Source organism: Eleutherodactylus coqui, chromosome 6 (genome assembly GCF_035609145.1).
Source record: "Eleutherodactylus coqui strain aEleCoq1 chromosome 6, aEleCoq1.hap1, whole genome shotgun sequence".
In the NCBI taxonomy this organism is placed as follows: domain Eukaryota; kingdom Metazoa; phylum Chordata; class Amphibia; order Anura; family Eleutherodactylidae; genus Eleutherodactylus; species Eleutherodactylus coqui.
In genome coordinates, this window is record NC_089842.1 from 91,572,078 (window position 1) to 91,588,795 (window position 16,718).

The 16,718-nt window shown below is 43.7% G+C and overlaps 1 protein-coding gene across 1 annotated transcript in view; it reads left to right on the forward strand.

The window, feature by feature from the left end:
• The first annotated feature begins 9,809 nt into the window (after nucleotides 1-9,809).
• The window catches only part of CBLC (Cbl proto-oncogene C), a 44,929-nt gene continuing 38,020 nt past the window's right edge, over nucleotides 9,810-16,718 (forward strand). Inside the window, exon 1 of the mRNA XM_066607171.1 lies at nucleotides 9,810-10,454. Coding sequence (XP_066463268.1) covers nucleotides 10,168-10,454 — 287 coding nt within the window. The 5' untranslated portion in view covers nucleotides 9,810-10,167. The remainder of the gene's footprint in view (nucleotides 10,455-16,718) is intronic.

Genomic DNA, 16,718 nt, shown 5'->3' on the forward strand with positions numbered 1-16,718 from the left:
GGAGCCTATGCTAGCTGCCGGAGAAGGGAGGTGTGTGTGTGTGTGTGTGGGGGGGGGGGGGGGGTTAGTACCGTGACTGCTAAACTCCCTCCCCCTTATCTTCTTCTCTCCACCCCTTGCCACTGTTTGCAATGAGGGGAAGCAGGATGGGGGTAGAGCTAAGCTCCACCAGCTCCGTCCCCTCCCATTGCTGGCTGCAGACAAGGAACAAGGGGTGGGAAGGGGGCAGGAGCTTAGCTCCGCCCCCTCCCATTGCAAACAGCCAGAGGGGAGGAGAGCGGAGGGGAGCCGGCAAGGGGGAATTCCTCCCCAGGCCCCATGGCCTTGGTGTATATGCGCCAGGCCCTCTGCTGTTCAAGGATTTTTACGGTGCCGGCGGCGCACGTAAAACGCCTATGCCCGTGTAAATGGGCCCTAAGGTTGACTTTACACGGACATATTTGTAGGTGTAATACGCAGTGAATTTAACCTATTGATTTCAATGGCTTTGTTCACATGCGTGTATTTTTTGTGCACATTTCCGCTGCGCACAAAAAGATAGAAAATGCTGTATTTGCTCACCCACGGTCCCCATATAAGTCAGTGGGGATGAGTAATTGTGCAGGCAGCTGTCAGTGCGCTATAAAGGCCAGAGGAAATTGGACACCAGGAGACATTTGGACACCTCCTACCTGATTCACCTGAAAAATGCCTAGGGGTGTAGATATGGAGGTTCTGATTACAATGGTGGAGCAGAGGCCGTGTTTATAGGATATGCCTTTATATTCATCAGAGGCGTATCAGACAGGTGGGCACGGTACGTAGGTACCGATACGTCATGGCAGGCTGGTACTTTGCGCAAAATGACGTACCGGTACGTCATCGGGATAGCGCGAGATCATGACTGACCTCGTGCTATCCCGCAGCGGGAGCCGGCTGTCAGTCACAGCCGGCGTCCCGCTGCAACAGCAGGGGGGGGGGGCATTGGAGATGCGCCCCCCCCCCCCACTGTTAACCCCTTCTCTGCCGCGCTCCCTCTGTGTCTCCGGCCGGCTCTCGCAATGTCATCGCGAGAGCCCGGCCTGTCACCATGGCAACAGGACGCCAGACACTGGCGTCCTGTATTGCCTATGCCTATGATCGCTGTATAAGCGATAAGGCATGGCAGAGCAGTAGCTCTGCCATGCCTTATGACAGCGATCATAGGCACAGTGCAAGTCCCTCAGAGGGACTCAAATTGTGTAAAAAAAATAAAAAAATAAAATAAAATAAAAATGTAAACAAAAAATGAAAAAAAACCCTTTTTTATGCTTTTTCTAATATTAGCATAAACAAAGTAAAAAAAAATTAAAACCCCACATATTGGGTATTGACGCATCCATAACAACGTGTACAAAAAGTTGAACATGCTTTTTATTTTGTACGACAAAAAGCGTAAAAAACCGCTAAAAAACAGAGGCAAAATGCTAATTTTTAGCATTTTGCCTCACAAAAAATGCAATAAAAGTGATCAAAAAGCCGTACATTCCCCAAAATGGAACCACTAAAAACTACAGCTCGTTTCGCAAAAAATAAGCCCTTATAGAGCTCCGTACATAAAAAAACAAAAAAGTTACAGGACTTTAAATGCAGCTATAGAGAAAAAAAAGATTTCCAAAAAAAAGTGTAAAAACCTAAAAAAATATAAGAATTTTGGTATCGTTGTAACCGTACCGACCAGCAGAAAAAATTTAGTGTGCCATGCATGCTGCATGATTAACGCTGTAAAAAACATTTTAAAAAATCTATGTCAGAATTGATGCGTTTTCTCTCCCTGTTATCATAAAAAAAATAATTAAAGTTTTACGACAGTCTATGTACCCAAAGGTGGCACAGATAAAAACTACAGCTCGCCATGCGAAAAACAAGCCCTTATAAGGCCGTGTCGACGGAAAAATAAAAAAGTTATGGCTTTTGAAAAATGGAGATGGAAAAATACCAAAAATCGCTTGGTCCTCAACGCCAAAATAGGCCGTGTCATTAAGGGGTTAAAGGGACAGGAGGCAGATGGGCATGGGAGTGCACAACAAGGCAGAGGCAGACATGACTCCACCGTACAAACAGAAAAAAGGAAAAATTCAGCACTTCCCAAACGTAAATCTCTAGGTGCACATTAAACCGCGGCTGCGACTAATCAGTACAAGTAGAAACCGATGGCAACATCACTCATATGTATTTTTTTTATCAGAAAAATACATAAATCTAATGTATATACTAGCCACATTAGATAATTAGCGCTGACTTTTTCTTTTTTTGTTTGTGCGGCCATTACCATCTACCTCCTGTCCCCTTAATTCGACTTGTTGCACCAAGACAGCAAAGGATAGCTGCTTCTCCACCTCCTGGACAAAAATGTCCTGGAGTTCCTACAATCCTGGAGGACCGTGCCGAGCATTACTACAGATGGTTGGCCCATAATTTTCAGCTACTGTCCCCACACAAGGTGCAGCAAATGCAATTGGCCATTCTTCAATGCATGTCTACTAGCCTATGAGACAGATGCATGCTTTGTGACCCCGGATACTTGGAAGGTGCAGCATGGAAGTACAACCAACTGCCTCCCCAATACGTAGTCCCGTCTCCACCTTCTCCTCAATACCAGTACCATCTTATGAAAATGGCCATGGGTCAGCCCCCTTAATTCGACTTTATAACTTGGTATCCTACTTTCGTTGGTTTTATTTGTATTCTCAGGCCTAAGAGAGAGGTGTGGCAAAAGGTAAGAACCCAGCTTTCGCAGGTTATAATTAAACCACCTGGTATTAGTGTGAAGACCCATCCGTAATCATGATCACCTGGATGTTGGTGGATGGGCCAATATTCTTTGATCAAACTGTGTACTAAGAACCAAACATTTTCTATTGTGGCTACTATATGCATTGCAGTTATGTATTTTTCTGATAAAAATGTATTTTGAGTGCTGTTCTCATGTGTTTCTGCATGTTCTGCTTAGTCGCAGCCTCGGTTTAATGTGCACCTATAGATTTATATTTAGGAAGTGCTGACTTTTTCCTTTTTTATTGTTTGTGTGCCATGCAGCCTGGGGTGATCCACAACTTCCGAAGGGAGAGTTTCAGGTTCAGCCTCTTCTGCATTCCAACCCGCATTGTTGTCTTGGCAAAAATTATGCAAAACAACGCAGAGTTTAATTACGGCACACACGTTTTAAGTTTCAGCTGAAGTGTGCTGTGAAAAATTCTCCACTTGCTGGTGAGAATGCCAAAGGCACACTCCACAAATAGCCAGGAATTAAAGGCTTTACTCCTGGTGTCCATATCTTTACGAGCAAAGGGATGCAGAATATGAAGGGTCAGACTAAAAACCTCATCCGCCACAATGATGAATGAGGCAGGTGGACCTGAATAGCCAGAAAGGTTCCGTGGTTCTGTCAGGGACAGCTGGTCGGCCAGGAGTCGCTGACCCATTCTGGAAGCCCTGAAAATGTGGGCATCCGCAGCACTTCCATAGGCCCCGCCATACTATGCTACTGTAGGTCTCTGGGAGGCTATACTCTACTACAGTCAGCCCACTCTATATGCAACCCACAGGTCTATGCCAGTCTGTATTCAGCATGGTTGCCCAGTGTCTCCATGGTTCTTCTTAGCTGTTCAACCACTACGTTTCACAGAAACCCACCCACCCTTGGCTGCAGGTGTGCAATGTGCATATACATAAGGACAGTCCCCAAGTCACAGAATGGCTAAGACTGTTCCAGTTAGAGCCCTTTTTGAAAAGTGAGGACCGTTCCTTTAAAGGACCAATAAAATGGACTTTAAAATACTGCAGGTTAATGTTTACTTAAAGAACATAGTACAACAATTGAACCTTCATTCATTACACAGCAGATAACTCGCTAATGCTGAGACCTGTTTTTCAGTGACACACTTGTCTTGCTACTGTTCCTTGTAGCCCCACCAGTGCACTTACTCTGTTAGACCTGGATGGATAGCCCCTTCAGCAGTGCTTCAATCTCCCACTGTCTGCTGGGAACACTAACTCTGGGTTGGTCAACTCACAGCTAACCAAATTCTACTTAGACAGCAGTATTATAAATGGCTTCTGGCTGTTGTTCTGCCCTGTTGCAGATTGTGCACTTGGGCACAGGAGCTTCATGTAATACCTCTGTCTGCCAGTCATGAGACCTATTAATTTTAAGCTGCCATTGAAGAAACACTTTAAGTAACTTTTTCTTGTTATTATTAACAATAAATGTAATTGCTCAGAAATACATCTCTACCAAGAACTGCAGGCCCTTGTACCAGCATAGAGCAGAACTAAAGAACGGCAGATGTAGCTGAGCTGAGTTAGTCAGATCCAGCAAAGCTCAAAATGTGTTGTCATAGAAAGAACAGAAATTAAACTTTCCCTGTTATATGTAGATTATATCGAAAAGTGAACTCTAAAGTGATAAATGTAAAAATTCTGCATCTACATCAAGATAAGTACAAATATACATAGTGTTACGGACGGCGAGTGCTGACCCACTGTGCTAACCAACCAGTTTGACCTAGGGCTAAACCTAAGAGCATTATCCTGCCAGTTCCCCAGTATTCACCCTTTAACCCCTGTACAGGGATCTGGGCTTTTGCTGCCAGGGAACGAGCAGACCGCTACCTCTTGGAATAGTCCAATAGGTCAGACAGGTGACCTATGTATGCTGGGTGTCTTAGACAAACACACGACTCAGGCCAAGAGGGAGGGTGCCCAGCCTGCTTAAATAGGAGGATAATTGCCTATTAAGCTGCAGCTGGGTTGTAAGCACTGAGAAGGGTTAACTACTGTAGTGCTGATAGAAAGTAAAAGCACAGAGTACATTCATACAGAAGGAGCAGTTTGATGCCGGCTTCTACCCAAAATAGCAAGAGGGTTGCAGATACGGGTAGCCAAACTAACTGTACCTCTCCCTTACACCCCTTCCTCTTCCTGGATTTATGAGCAATGGATTAATCTCCTGAGACTATTGATTTACTAATATCATCAGAAATTGTATACTCTGAGTATGAAGTATGATCCTGAAAAAGCTCAATGCTACTATCCTCTACAGTGGACCCATTCTGGAGAGAATCCACCGCTTGTCATTGAGTACTCAAGTAGCTTGCTTTGCAACGTCCACCTGAAGACAGAGAACCCCGTCTGGAACCGAAACGTCCATGGCTCTGCTCTCGACACCAGTTGCGGACAGGGGACTAGATGGAGCTATTTGGTTGCTTAGGAGGAGTGACATTGTCAAAATGTTGCTTTCTTTTAGGTAAGAGGAAGTTTTGAGGCATCAAGGGGTGACAAACAGGTTGTACTGGAAGCAAGCACTTAGAAAAGCATGATAACCCCCAACATGACGCCCTCCCAGACCTCCAAACCAAGGTGGGATTATGCAGACGAAGCCAAGGCAGGCCTAGCAACAGGGTACTGGTGGACCTCGGAAGGACCAGCATGGAAATTCTCTTTATTATTTAAAAACTGTCCCAAAGTCAGAGGGTTAACTTTTCTTGTTCAATAATTTTAATTGAAAGTATTCATAAAAATCAAACAATAACATACAAATCACAATTTACCCATCGTAGAACACTTGTAACTCCCAACAGCAAGATTGTTCATGCCTCCTTGGCTTACTATGCCATTTTATAGTTATATCATACCTCAAGATTTGAACCCAAAGTAGTAACTGTGAAACAAGCGTATATTAGAAAAACTGGATTTGAAATTTAGTTGGTGAGGGGGAAGAAGGATGGGGGGAAGGGAATAGTGAGATCCAACCCTTCGTATTGTCAGAGGGTTAACTTTTCTGACCCCCTGAGGGACCTTTCACAGGGGTTGGAAAAGCCCACATGACACACTACTATCTGCAGAACATTTTCACCAAAATTCCCAGATTGCCAACAGATTTTAATGTAAAATTGAAAATAGCTTAAAACCTGCCTTCAATTCTGCATCAAAATCTGCAGTTATACCTGCAGATTTTAGTTTGGTATTCCACAGCTACGAATTTGGCTATGTTCTGTGGCATAATTCTGTCCCATGTGAAAGGTCCCTCACAGGCCTGACACCGTTGTTATGGCACATACAAGAGCACAAAACTGCTGGGTGTATGACCATAGAGCTAACTAGCCAAGCCAGAAACCTACTACACCCTGATGAGGGGGAAAATGTCTGTGCATGGTTATTCTGGCTTTGGCTCACAATTCCCAGTCATTGTTATAAGGCTTGTTCAAAAAGTCTGACATTGACTTGCAGGAATGTTGTCCTCCAATAGGTGGCGCTGTAGAGCCATTGCTCCATCTTTCGATTTGCATATTTCCCAAAGAAGCATGGATAGCCTTATAAGTATCCTCACACCTTCTAGGTGCTCTCCCTAAGCAGAAAGGACATCCTTCCCAACCATAGAGCTGTAGTAACTGTATATAAAACATATATAATAAAATATATCTGCAGGTTTCCCATCACTGAGGCTCTTGTGGCTCAGTATAGGTGCAGCAGATATCTGATATCTTTCTCTCTGTCACTTGTGGTCTAGCTGTTTATAATTATCATCATTCCTTCCTACAATGATAATTCAGCTCTGCTGTGTAACTGATGAGACAGAAGGATGATCTCAGACTGCTCTAGTTTCAGTGTACGACTAGCAGCTTTATATGATGCAATATCTGTGGCATCTATGGGGAAATTTTCCCGTTGACTTCAAGGAACTCACCGTCCACCCAGTCATAACTTTGTAGACGGATGACATTGGCACGTAGAGGTTCAATTCTAAATCATGTAAGATAAAAACTTGAGATTTATTTACAGTAAAATCTAAATATTCTGGATTATTGGACGCTTGTTGAGATCTAAATTGTAAAGGTAGAGAATCTTTACGAAGACTAAATAAAATATAAAGTCTGTTGCTACAATTTCATTTCTCCTCGTTCTGTCTTCTGCTTCCAGATCTGTGAAATTCTTCAATATATTGCAGCTCTGTGCTGGGACCAGTTCTGAATTATCAAATATTTTGAATTATTGGATGTCGATTTAAAGGAATTTCCCTATGTATAATAATAATCTTTATTTGTATAGCGCCAACTTAATCCGCAGCGCTTGGATGCATGGGGAGCTCAGTCAGGACGGGGTGGGGTGGTACAGGGGGGTATGGGAGCAGGGAGTTGGCATGATGGGAGTGATCTCAGGGTGGGGACTAGGTCAGGGGAGTTGGTATGCTTTTTTGAAGAGGTGAGTCTTTAGGGCACGTCTGAAATTCCGTACATCAGGGATTGTTCAGATGTTTCAGGGTAGAGCGTTCCATGGGGTCGGTGCTACTCTGGTGAAATCCTGGAGACAAGCATGTGAGGTTCGTATTAGGGGGACGTCTAGTCTGTCTAGGGTGGTGTATAGACAGAAGGGAGGTGATGTTCGGTGGCGTGGCGTCATAGAGGGCTCTGTGGGTGAGGGTGATGAGTTTAAATTGAGTTCTGTGATACATGGGCAGTCAGTGCAGCGACTGGCACAATGCAGAGCTGTCTGAGAAATGGCTGGATAGGAAGATGAGTCTAGCTGCAGTGTTTAGAGTGGATTGGAGGGGAAGAGTCTGAAGCGGGGAAGGCCAATTAGCAGGAAATTGCAGCAATCGAGTCTGAAATGGATAAGGGCAACGATGAGAGTCTTTAACGTGTCAGTGGTGAGGAACGGCTGGATTTTTACAATGTACTTGAGGTGCAGGTGGCAGTTTTGGCCCAGAGATCGGATGTGGGGGGGTGAAAGAGAGGTCCGAGTCCAGTGTGACCCCCTAGGCAGCGGGCATGTTGTCTGGGGGATATGGTAGTGCTAGTTACTGATATGGAGGTGTCAGGATGAAGTTGGTTAGTAGAGGGTGGAAAAACGAGAAGGTCAGTTTTTAGGAGGTTAACTTTGAGAAAGAGAAGGACATGGTATTAGAGACAGCAGAAAGTTAGTGATGTTTTGGAGGAAGGGTACAGAGATGTCATGAGAAGAGGTGTATAACTGGGTATTGTCAGCATAGACGTGATATTTAAGGCCAAATCTGTGAATGGTTAGCCTAATTGGGGCTGTATATATAGAGAAGAGAAGGGGGCCAAGGACTGAGCTCTGGGGGACCCCAACAGCTAAAGGGAGTGGAGAGGAGGAAGAGCCAGTGAAAGAGAAGCTGAAGGAGCAGTCAAAGAGGTAGGAGAGAGCAGTTTCCTTTGGGCCGATAGAGCGAAGCATAGTAAGAAGGAGGTCATGGTCAACAGCGTCAAATGCAGCATACAGGTCAAGGAGGATTAGTAGGGAGTAGTCACCCCTCGACTTGGCCACTAACAGGTCATTAGATACTTTTGTGAAGGAGGTTTTGGTCGAGTGGAAGGGACAAAAAACAGACTGGAGGGGGTAGAGAAGAGAGTTCAGAGAGAAAATGAGAGGGGCGGGAATAGACCAAGCATTCACGTAGTTTGGAGATAAAGGGGAGGTTAGAGATAGGTCGTAGTTGGCAGTGTCAGTTGAGTCAAGGGTCAGTTTCTTTAGCAGAGGGGATATGATGGAATGTTTGAAAGAGGAGGGGAATACCAGTAGACAGGGAGAGATTAAAAATGGTGGTGAGGTGGGTGATGACAGCCAGGGAGAGGGACCAGGGAAAATGTGAGGGAAGAGGGTCACTGGTACAGGAGGTGGGGCTGGCAGCGGAAAGCAGTCTGAAGACTTCATTATCTATCGGTTCGAGAACAGATATTGAGTGACTGGATGTGGTGCTGAAAAGGTCAGGGATAGCTGTGCACTGTTTGTGGAATTCGTTACGGATAATTTCAATATTTAGGTAGATGCCTCTATATAGTATGATTACACTTCATCAAGCTTGTACACTGCACATTGTGGCAATGGGATAGATGTGCTCCTTTGGAGTAATGGCAACATTAGCATCCCCTACAGTTACGCCACTGCTATTGCTCTCTTCTATGTGAACCTACTTTAAGGATGCCCATAAGGGCACCTTTAGACAAGTGTATGCGCAAAAGCACTTGCCGCAGCGCAATGTATTTGTGCATGAACGAGGACGAATGAGGTACATTTGCGTGCATTTCTGCACATATTACTGTCCTTTGTCCGCAAGCAGCAGCAGTTCACAAGCACACACGGCACACCAGTTGTGTTAGATGTGTTCTGTTCCCTGCATTTTGCTCAGTATTTCATGCTACACCTTACGCAGCTCCGATAGCTTTCTATGGGGTCATTGGTGCACAAATATGCAGGAAAATAGAGCAGGTCCAATTTTTTTCCATGCACGCAAACCGTGCTTCTAGGAACGAACCAATTAAAATCAGTGGGTTTTATTTTCTGTTTTTTGCACGCGCTGATTTTGCGTACACAAACACGGTCGTGTGAAGAAGCCCTAAGCGTAAGAGGATCGTTCCTGCCCAAATCCCCCATACATATTAGTTAACTGGGCAGGCGTTCTTCTAACCCTGGCACAATGGACAAGCAGCTACCCGATGGACCATTTGATGTTTCTTTCCTTCCTTCGAAAATTGAATCACGTAGGTTTAAATCTATTCTTCTTGATCTTTCGGACAGGCACAATAGAGAATCAATGAGGGGCGGGGGGATTCACTTATAAGCAGTTTTGATACTTGAGAAGACATGGCCATTTATGACAACCTGGGATGTAACGTTACTCAGCGCTGAAGGATTTCAGATCATGATAATTATTATTGACAAAAGTAGTTTAGGTCACCAATGAAACTAGAATGTCCTATATATGCAGAGTGAAAGCGTGATACAGTATCAATGTGTGTCACCTGCAGCACCTGTGCTCACGTGTAGTGGGTGTGACGCCCTCGCACAAACAGGAAGAGACGCTGCACTCAGGTCGCTGACTACACAGCCTCTGGACTAAACAACTCTGATTTAAGTTTTGGCTACTTCGTTACTTCTCAACTTTGGATCATTTTCACTTTACTGTAATTGCTTCTCCATCCGTCTGCTGCTGGGTCTCTTAACTTTCTGTTCTCCGTCTCAACACTTACTAACTTCTCTGATCTTCTTTATGGTCTTATGACTTGTTTTTCTCTCTGTCCTCTGTGCTCCCTTCCACAGCCCTTCCTTTATATTATTTCTATGTAAGTCTCCGTCCTATCTGAGATTCTTCTTACACTTGGTCTTCATTCTTCTGCACCCTCTATACCCATGCATGCATCAAATGGAGGGCAGAGTGCCAGTCTGGACAGGAAGACAGTGGAGAGGGTCATACAGAAGCTGGATGCATTGTCGAAGCTCGATGGGCTTCCTCAATTACAGAGGAGTCACCCCTACCTTCCAGATATTGCTAGAGATACAAAAGAGCAGCTGCGCCAAATTCTAGACAGGACCCCTGATCTGAGTAATAACCAGTACCTGCGGTCGACGGTGAATAGTCTGCTCAGCAAGACAGTGCAATGCTCTGAAATAGTCAAAACGGAAGGCATAACTGCCAGGTAAGTGTGTGTTCTCTACAGATGTAGCAGAGCTGTATTTGTTATTAACGCTTTAGAACTGGGTCATTAGTACATTGCGATAACTCACTAAGGATAATATAAGAGGTAAGATGCATAGATCTTGATATCACTTTGTTGGAAAACATGAAAAACACAGTAGTGTGCAAAAGTTTTAGGCAGGTGTGGGGAAAAGGTGCTGCAAAGTAAGAAGGCTTTAAAAAAAAAAAAAAAAAAAAAAGTGTTAATAGTTTGTTTTTGTTAATTAACAGAATGCAAAGTGAAACCACAAAAGAGAAATCTAAATCAAATCAATATCTGGTGTGACCGCCCTTTGGCTTCAAAACAGCATCAGTTCTTCTTGCACACAGTTTTTTGTGTACTATATAGTGTATACTAAGATATTGTACATTATTGTATTCATTATTCCCTGCCACATACATAATCACTAACAGTTTAATGTTGTTGCACACAATATGTGAGGCCTGTAGCTTCCACCATAGTTATTAATGCCGGTCTAATGTGACCGGATTTGAATTGCGGATTCCGCACTTACTGATATGCGGTAATACGCAGGCGTTGAAAGGCTCAGACGTGCAGGTAGGAATTGTGTATTCTGCAAGCGGAACAAAAATCGCAGCATACTCTCTTTTAGCGCAGATTTCGCAAGTATGGGCTCCATTGATCTGTATGGAAGCGTGCGATCTGCAGTGCATTTGCAATTAACATTGCATATGGGTGCGGATTCGCTCGCAACTTGCTAGGAAACCAGATACAGAAGTCGGAATTAGAGGGAAAGAAAAATCACCTAGTCGGTCGTCTGTGCGATGTTGAACTACTTTCTGATGTCATTTTCTACTTGCGAGCTTTCTTCCATATGTCCATAATCGTACATACGCGACCATTCGCAATTAATTTCCACGATCATTTGCAGACATTCCACACGTGGAATCCAACCCGTTTGTGTGAGCCCGGACTCAGTAAAATCTATTATTACTGTACACTGTATAAAGTGTATTCAGGTTATCGCTTCAAAGAGCAGATGAACCTGATGCCAGTTTTTAGCAGACACTATTAATCCAAGTTACTGGAATGAGTTGTCCGGTTACCATACAACATCCCCTTAATAGGCATGTCAGTAGTAAAATAATAAACTCGACTTACCCCTCCGCATTCAGCGGTATCCAGTCCTGCAGTCCTGTTGTACTCCTGATGCTTGTTGTGACAGCAGCCATCATCAAAAGTCATTTGACCGCCGTGGCCAATCAGAAGCTTCAGCGTCATGTGCCCCAATTCCTGGTGTCATGGCCTTCAGGATGTGAGTGCCAATGCCAGGAGAATGAGCAGTAACACCTCTGATTGGCTGCAGAAGTTACCTGACTTCCTGTGACATCAGCTGTCACAACAAACACTGGGACCACAGCAGGACTGCACTGCTGTATCCTAAAGGTGGTGGAGAGGTATTTAGAGTTCAGTTCATTATTTTACTACAGACAGACCCATTAAAGGGATGTTGTCTGGTAACTGAACAACCCTCTGAACCCTAAAGATGCTTTTACAGGGGAGAGAAAATTCACCAGGATACTGCATTACTGATCTGAATGTGGATTTTGATGTAGGATGGACTGCAGAATTCTGCCTTTTTCAATTCTGCATCAATGTTCGCACATTAGATGTGCAGATTTTAGTCTGGATTTTTCAGCATGGTGGAATAATCTGCAGCGTCCTGCGGAATATTCCTTCCTATGTGAAAGGGCCTTAATAACTAGTAGATTTTGAAATCTGCAAATTCATGGTGGCATATAAGCAAAAGGATTACAAAGATGATAGTCAAACTGAAAAGTAGTAAGAGCCGTAGCACACACTGATGAGGTCCTGAATCCCCGATCTAGCAATGACATTTATTACTGATTCAGCTCAGTTCAGGATTGCATTTTTAAATGAAAGAAAACAAAAGAAATGTGAATCCCATAAGAATAAGTTGCAGATGTAGCAGAGCTGCTTTTGGTGCTCTATGATGTATCATGCTTGCAATCTCATGTTAAGCAGCAGGTAAGGTAATGTGATATTGTGATGAGTTATGTCAGGGGTGTCAAACTCATTCTTACCGAGGGCCACATCAGCCTTATGGTCGCCTTCAAAGGGCCGACTGTAATTGTATAGTAAGGGTTCATTCACATGAGCGTATTTGCGCAGTGTATTATGTGCGCAATTTTTGCGCACGTAATACAGTGAATAGAACCCATTGATTTCAATGAGTCCATTCACATGAGTGTATTCTTTTGCGCAATGTGCAATCATGTGAAAAAATCTATGGAACCACAGTAGGCCAATTCAAGTAAATGGGCGGGCGCAAATACACAGTGAATACACAGGAAACCCGTGAATTTGTGTACCATTTCAATGAGCGTGTCTTCATTCTTTTTTGCGTGCACAAATGCGTACTGCATTTGCACGCATAAAATACTCCACAGCAGCCAAAAAATGCAAGTATAAACGACTTTTGGTCCTGCAAATACACAGCATAATTTTCCAACCAAAATTAGATTATGTCCATGTAAACAAGCACTAATAGTGACCCCCCATAGTGGCCCCAGTAGTAATAATGACCCCCATAGTGGTCACCGCAGTAACACTGACCCCATAGTGACCCCATTAGTGATAGTGACCCCCAAAGTGGCCGCTGTAGTAATAGTGACCCCCATAGTGGCCCCAGTAGTAATAATGACCCCCATAGTGGTCACCGCAGTAACACTGACCTAATTAGTGATAGTGACCCCCATAGTGGCCCCAGTAGTGATAGTGAACCTCATAGTCGCCGCAGTAGTGATAGTGACCCCCATAGTGGCCGCAGTAGTGATAGTGACCCCCATAGTAGCCCCAGTGATGCGCCTCCCCCTGTTGCTCTCTGGCTGAGCAGCATCCCTACAGGCTTTACACTCACCCCTCTTGCAGTTCCAGTCTGGCAGAGCAGCGCAGAGTCTGTGACCACTGACCTCTCACCTCCGCGCAGACATCAGCGGTCAGGAGAGGTTAGCGGTCACAGACTCTGCACTGTACCGCCAGACTGGAACTGCATGTCTGTTTATGTGCATATTTGTATACTTGAATCCAACTGTTTTACTAAACTGACATTCTAGAGAAAAAACGAAAATCATTCAATTTAAAGGAGTTTTCCGATATAAGAATTCATTGGTGGCAGTGGAGGGGAAAGGGATATATATTAGAAATATGTGTACTCACCTACCTCTAATGTGCTGCTCCCCCGTTGTTGCTTTGGCCCTGCTGTTTACTTTCCCCGCAGCACTCATGTGGTAGTTTACTCAAGTGACTGCTGAAGCCAACAGGAGGCCCCGACATGTGATGTCATCAGTGACGTCTCGTAAACAGGCCGGGGCTTCTGCATTAGAAGTCCATGTGACCTATTTATGGGACATCATCAGGCCAGAAGAGCCAGTGACATCACGGATCAATTGTTGTAACGCCAGAACCCCAAAATGGCCCTTCAGCTCCACGATAAAATTTATTTTGGTGCAGGGGGGCCAAAATGTGTAAAAAAAGAAAAAAGTTGGACAACCCCTTAATAATTTTTAAGCTGGCAGCTAACTTTCACTTAAACATGTCCATTCTACTAATCTATGTATCAGTAGGGTACAAGCAGCACCACTTACATGACAAACATACTGTACCATTGCTCTTTGCAATAGTATACCCCATCAGTCATTTACACAATGTACCAGACAACCTCTAAAGTTTCCCCCAAACTGTAGCCTCACCCACCATCCTGTTTTGGGGTTATAATGAGAAACTACAGCATTACTGTGTACTGAATTAATGGATTTTATGGGCACTTGTTATTGCTTGTAATAAACGAACGGTTACTTATGGTTATTTACCTGTCTTACCTAACATTACAAGGAATTAAACGACTCCGGAGAAGGCTAATGGTGCTAAAGAAATGTGGTCAGTGAGCAGTGCCGTACCTTCTGACTGCCATCATCTCATTAATATCTACAGTCATCTCTGTTTGGAGTTTCCTCTATGCCAGCAAAATGTAATTGTTCTCAGTAAGAGAAACCAAGTAATCCTGTAGATATGATACCTTTTAATGGTTAAGAAAAAGAAATGATGTTATAGTTAGCTTTCAAACTTATTCAGGGTTCTTCCTCAGGCTCAAATGGAATAGCTCCGAAGAGGCATACATAGATATACACATACATATGACATGGCACAGACATGATTAATTTGTTCTTAAAAAAAAATACCAGAACAGGATGAACAGATAAGTAAATGCTTAATTAGTCCACTGATGTGAATGTTTTAGGGGTCACCAGACCAGCGTGTTATCTCTGCTCCAGGTTTCATATGTTCTATGTTGTGTCCGTGACTGGAAAAATGCTCCGCCACAGGTAATTGTGTGGTGATGAGATCTCATCCTTGCTCTAAGTTTTTGTCCTGTTTCTTCAACATCTATGCCAGCAGCATGCAGCGCTTTGTCTTCCAGTGAAATATAGGGCAGCTGAGTGGAAACCAGACGGACTACATTGTAGTCAAAGGGATCCGTTCAGCACTGTTCGGTCCCCTCATAAGATGGACCTGTTCAGCCAGGGATTCCCCTTTCCTGTTCCTCAAACAGAACAGAAAAACAGAATCCCCGATGCAGATGTGAAAACTGCCTAAGCAGGCAATGTTGAGAACAAGGAAATATACAAATTGAAAAAGTTTGAAAAATATGTTCTTGTTGCTGCCAAGAAAATGCATTTTACAATTCTTGAAATGGGAAGGATATAATTTCTCCTTGTGGAGACCACCAAGTAGGTGTGAGGAAACTTAAAGGGGTTTTCTGGGACTTAAAGATAAAGTCAAAGCGGCTTAAAATGACTAAGAACTGAATACTCACCTCTCCTGGTGGCTCCCCACTCAGCAGTAAAGCTCCTGTGCCCAACACAGGGAACCTGGAAGACGTGGTGGGCTGTTATGTGCCGTTCATTGTACACATGACTGCTCAAACACTCACAGGTTTCACAGGAAGAGGCAAGTATTCAATTTTTATTCATTTTAAGCCCCTTTCACTTTATTTTTTAAGTCCTGGAAACCCCCTTTAAATGGCCATGCGATGATCTTCTGGAAAATTTGATATGCAAATAGGAGATGGTATAATGCCTCTGAGTGCTACCAGTTAGATGGTCAGACAATGGCTTGCAGGAAAGCTGCCTGCTAATAGTTCACCCGCACGCCTAGAGTTTGTTCTTGTGCTGAACTTTACAACTAGCGTGCCTGCTAATAAGTGCAGCTGCGAAGGCATGACACCATCTCTCATTTGCATAGAATACTTGTAATAGTTCTGAATACATGGATATAGAGTCCATACTGGAAATGCCTTTCATACTTGCCATATGAATTACATCGTAGTCATAGTCATGTAAGGGGGTCAGGAGGACAAGCGACAATATACCAAGCCAAGGTTGCAATAATCTGTGGCGTTATGGAAAATTATTCAGCAACAAATAAGCCTGACACCACCATGCAGAATATTGTATGTGCAAAGAGCTTGTCAGATTCATTTATTTTACATACACATGTTCTCCATGCCAGAAAATAACAAACCTCTCCGAAGGACTGGAGGATGCCGTGCTGCCCATGCGGGGGAGCTGGGAGAGACGAATGTAGGATGTTTTTTATTTCTAGGCATGGGAGCACTTTTTAAGAAAAAAATTATAACTAAGACAATCCCTTTAATGTTATGACTATCCATTCACAGTATGGTGGCATTGTTCAGCAATTGTATGGTGGTATTATTTAGTCATGGTATGATAGTGTTATCTGGTAACTGTTTGGTGGTGTTATCCAGTCATGATATTGTTATGTTATGCTGTTATTGTATGGTGGTGTTATCTAGTCCCAATATGGTGGTGTTATCTAGTCTCAATATGGTGGTATTTGTTAATCACAATATGGAAATGTTATCCAGTCATGGTATAGTGTTGAGGGGGCCATAAGACTATTGCTATGCCTCTGGTATGGGTCTGTAGTATCGTTTGGGCACTCCATAATACACCCATTGTTAAAAAAATGAAACACCTAAAAGGAGCTGTCAGAATCGAATGAAACTTCCTGTATGTGATTGTAACATTGATATAAGTAAGTGATTACAGTATCAGGGCAAAAGGATTACTTAGGGCGGAAAACTTAACACTTAAAGGGAGGCTCTAGCACCCTGTTGTACTGCCTCTAGCTTGGATACAAGATGTGATAAGGGTGGGCATG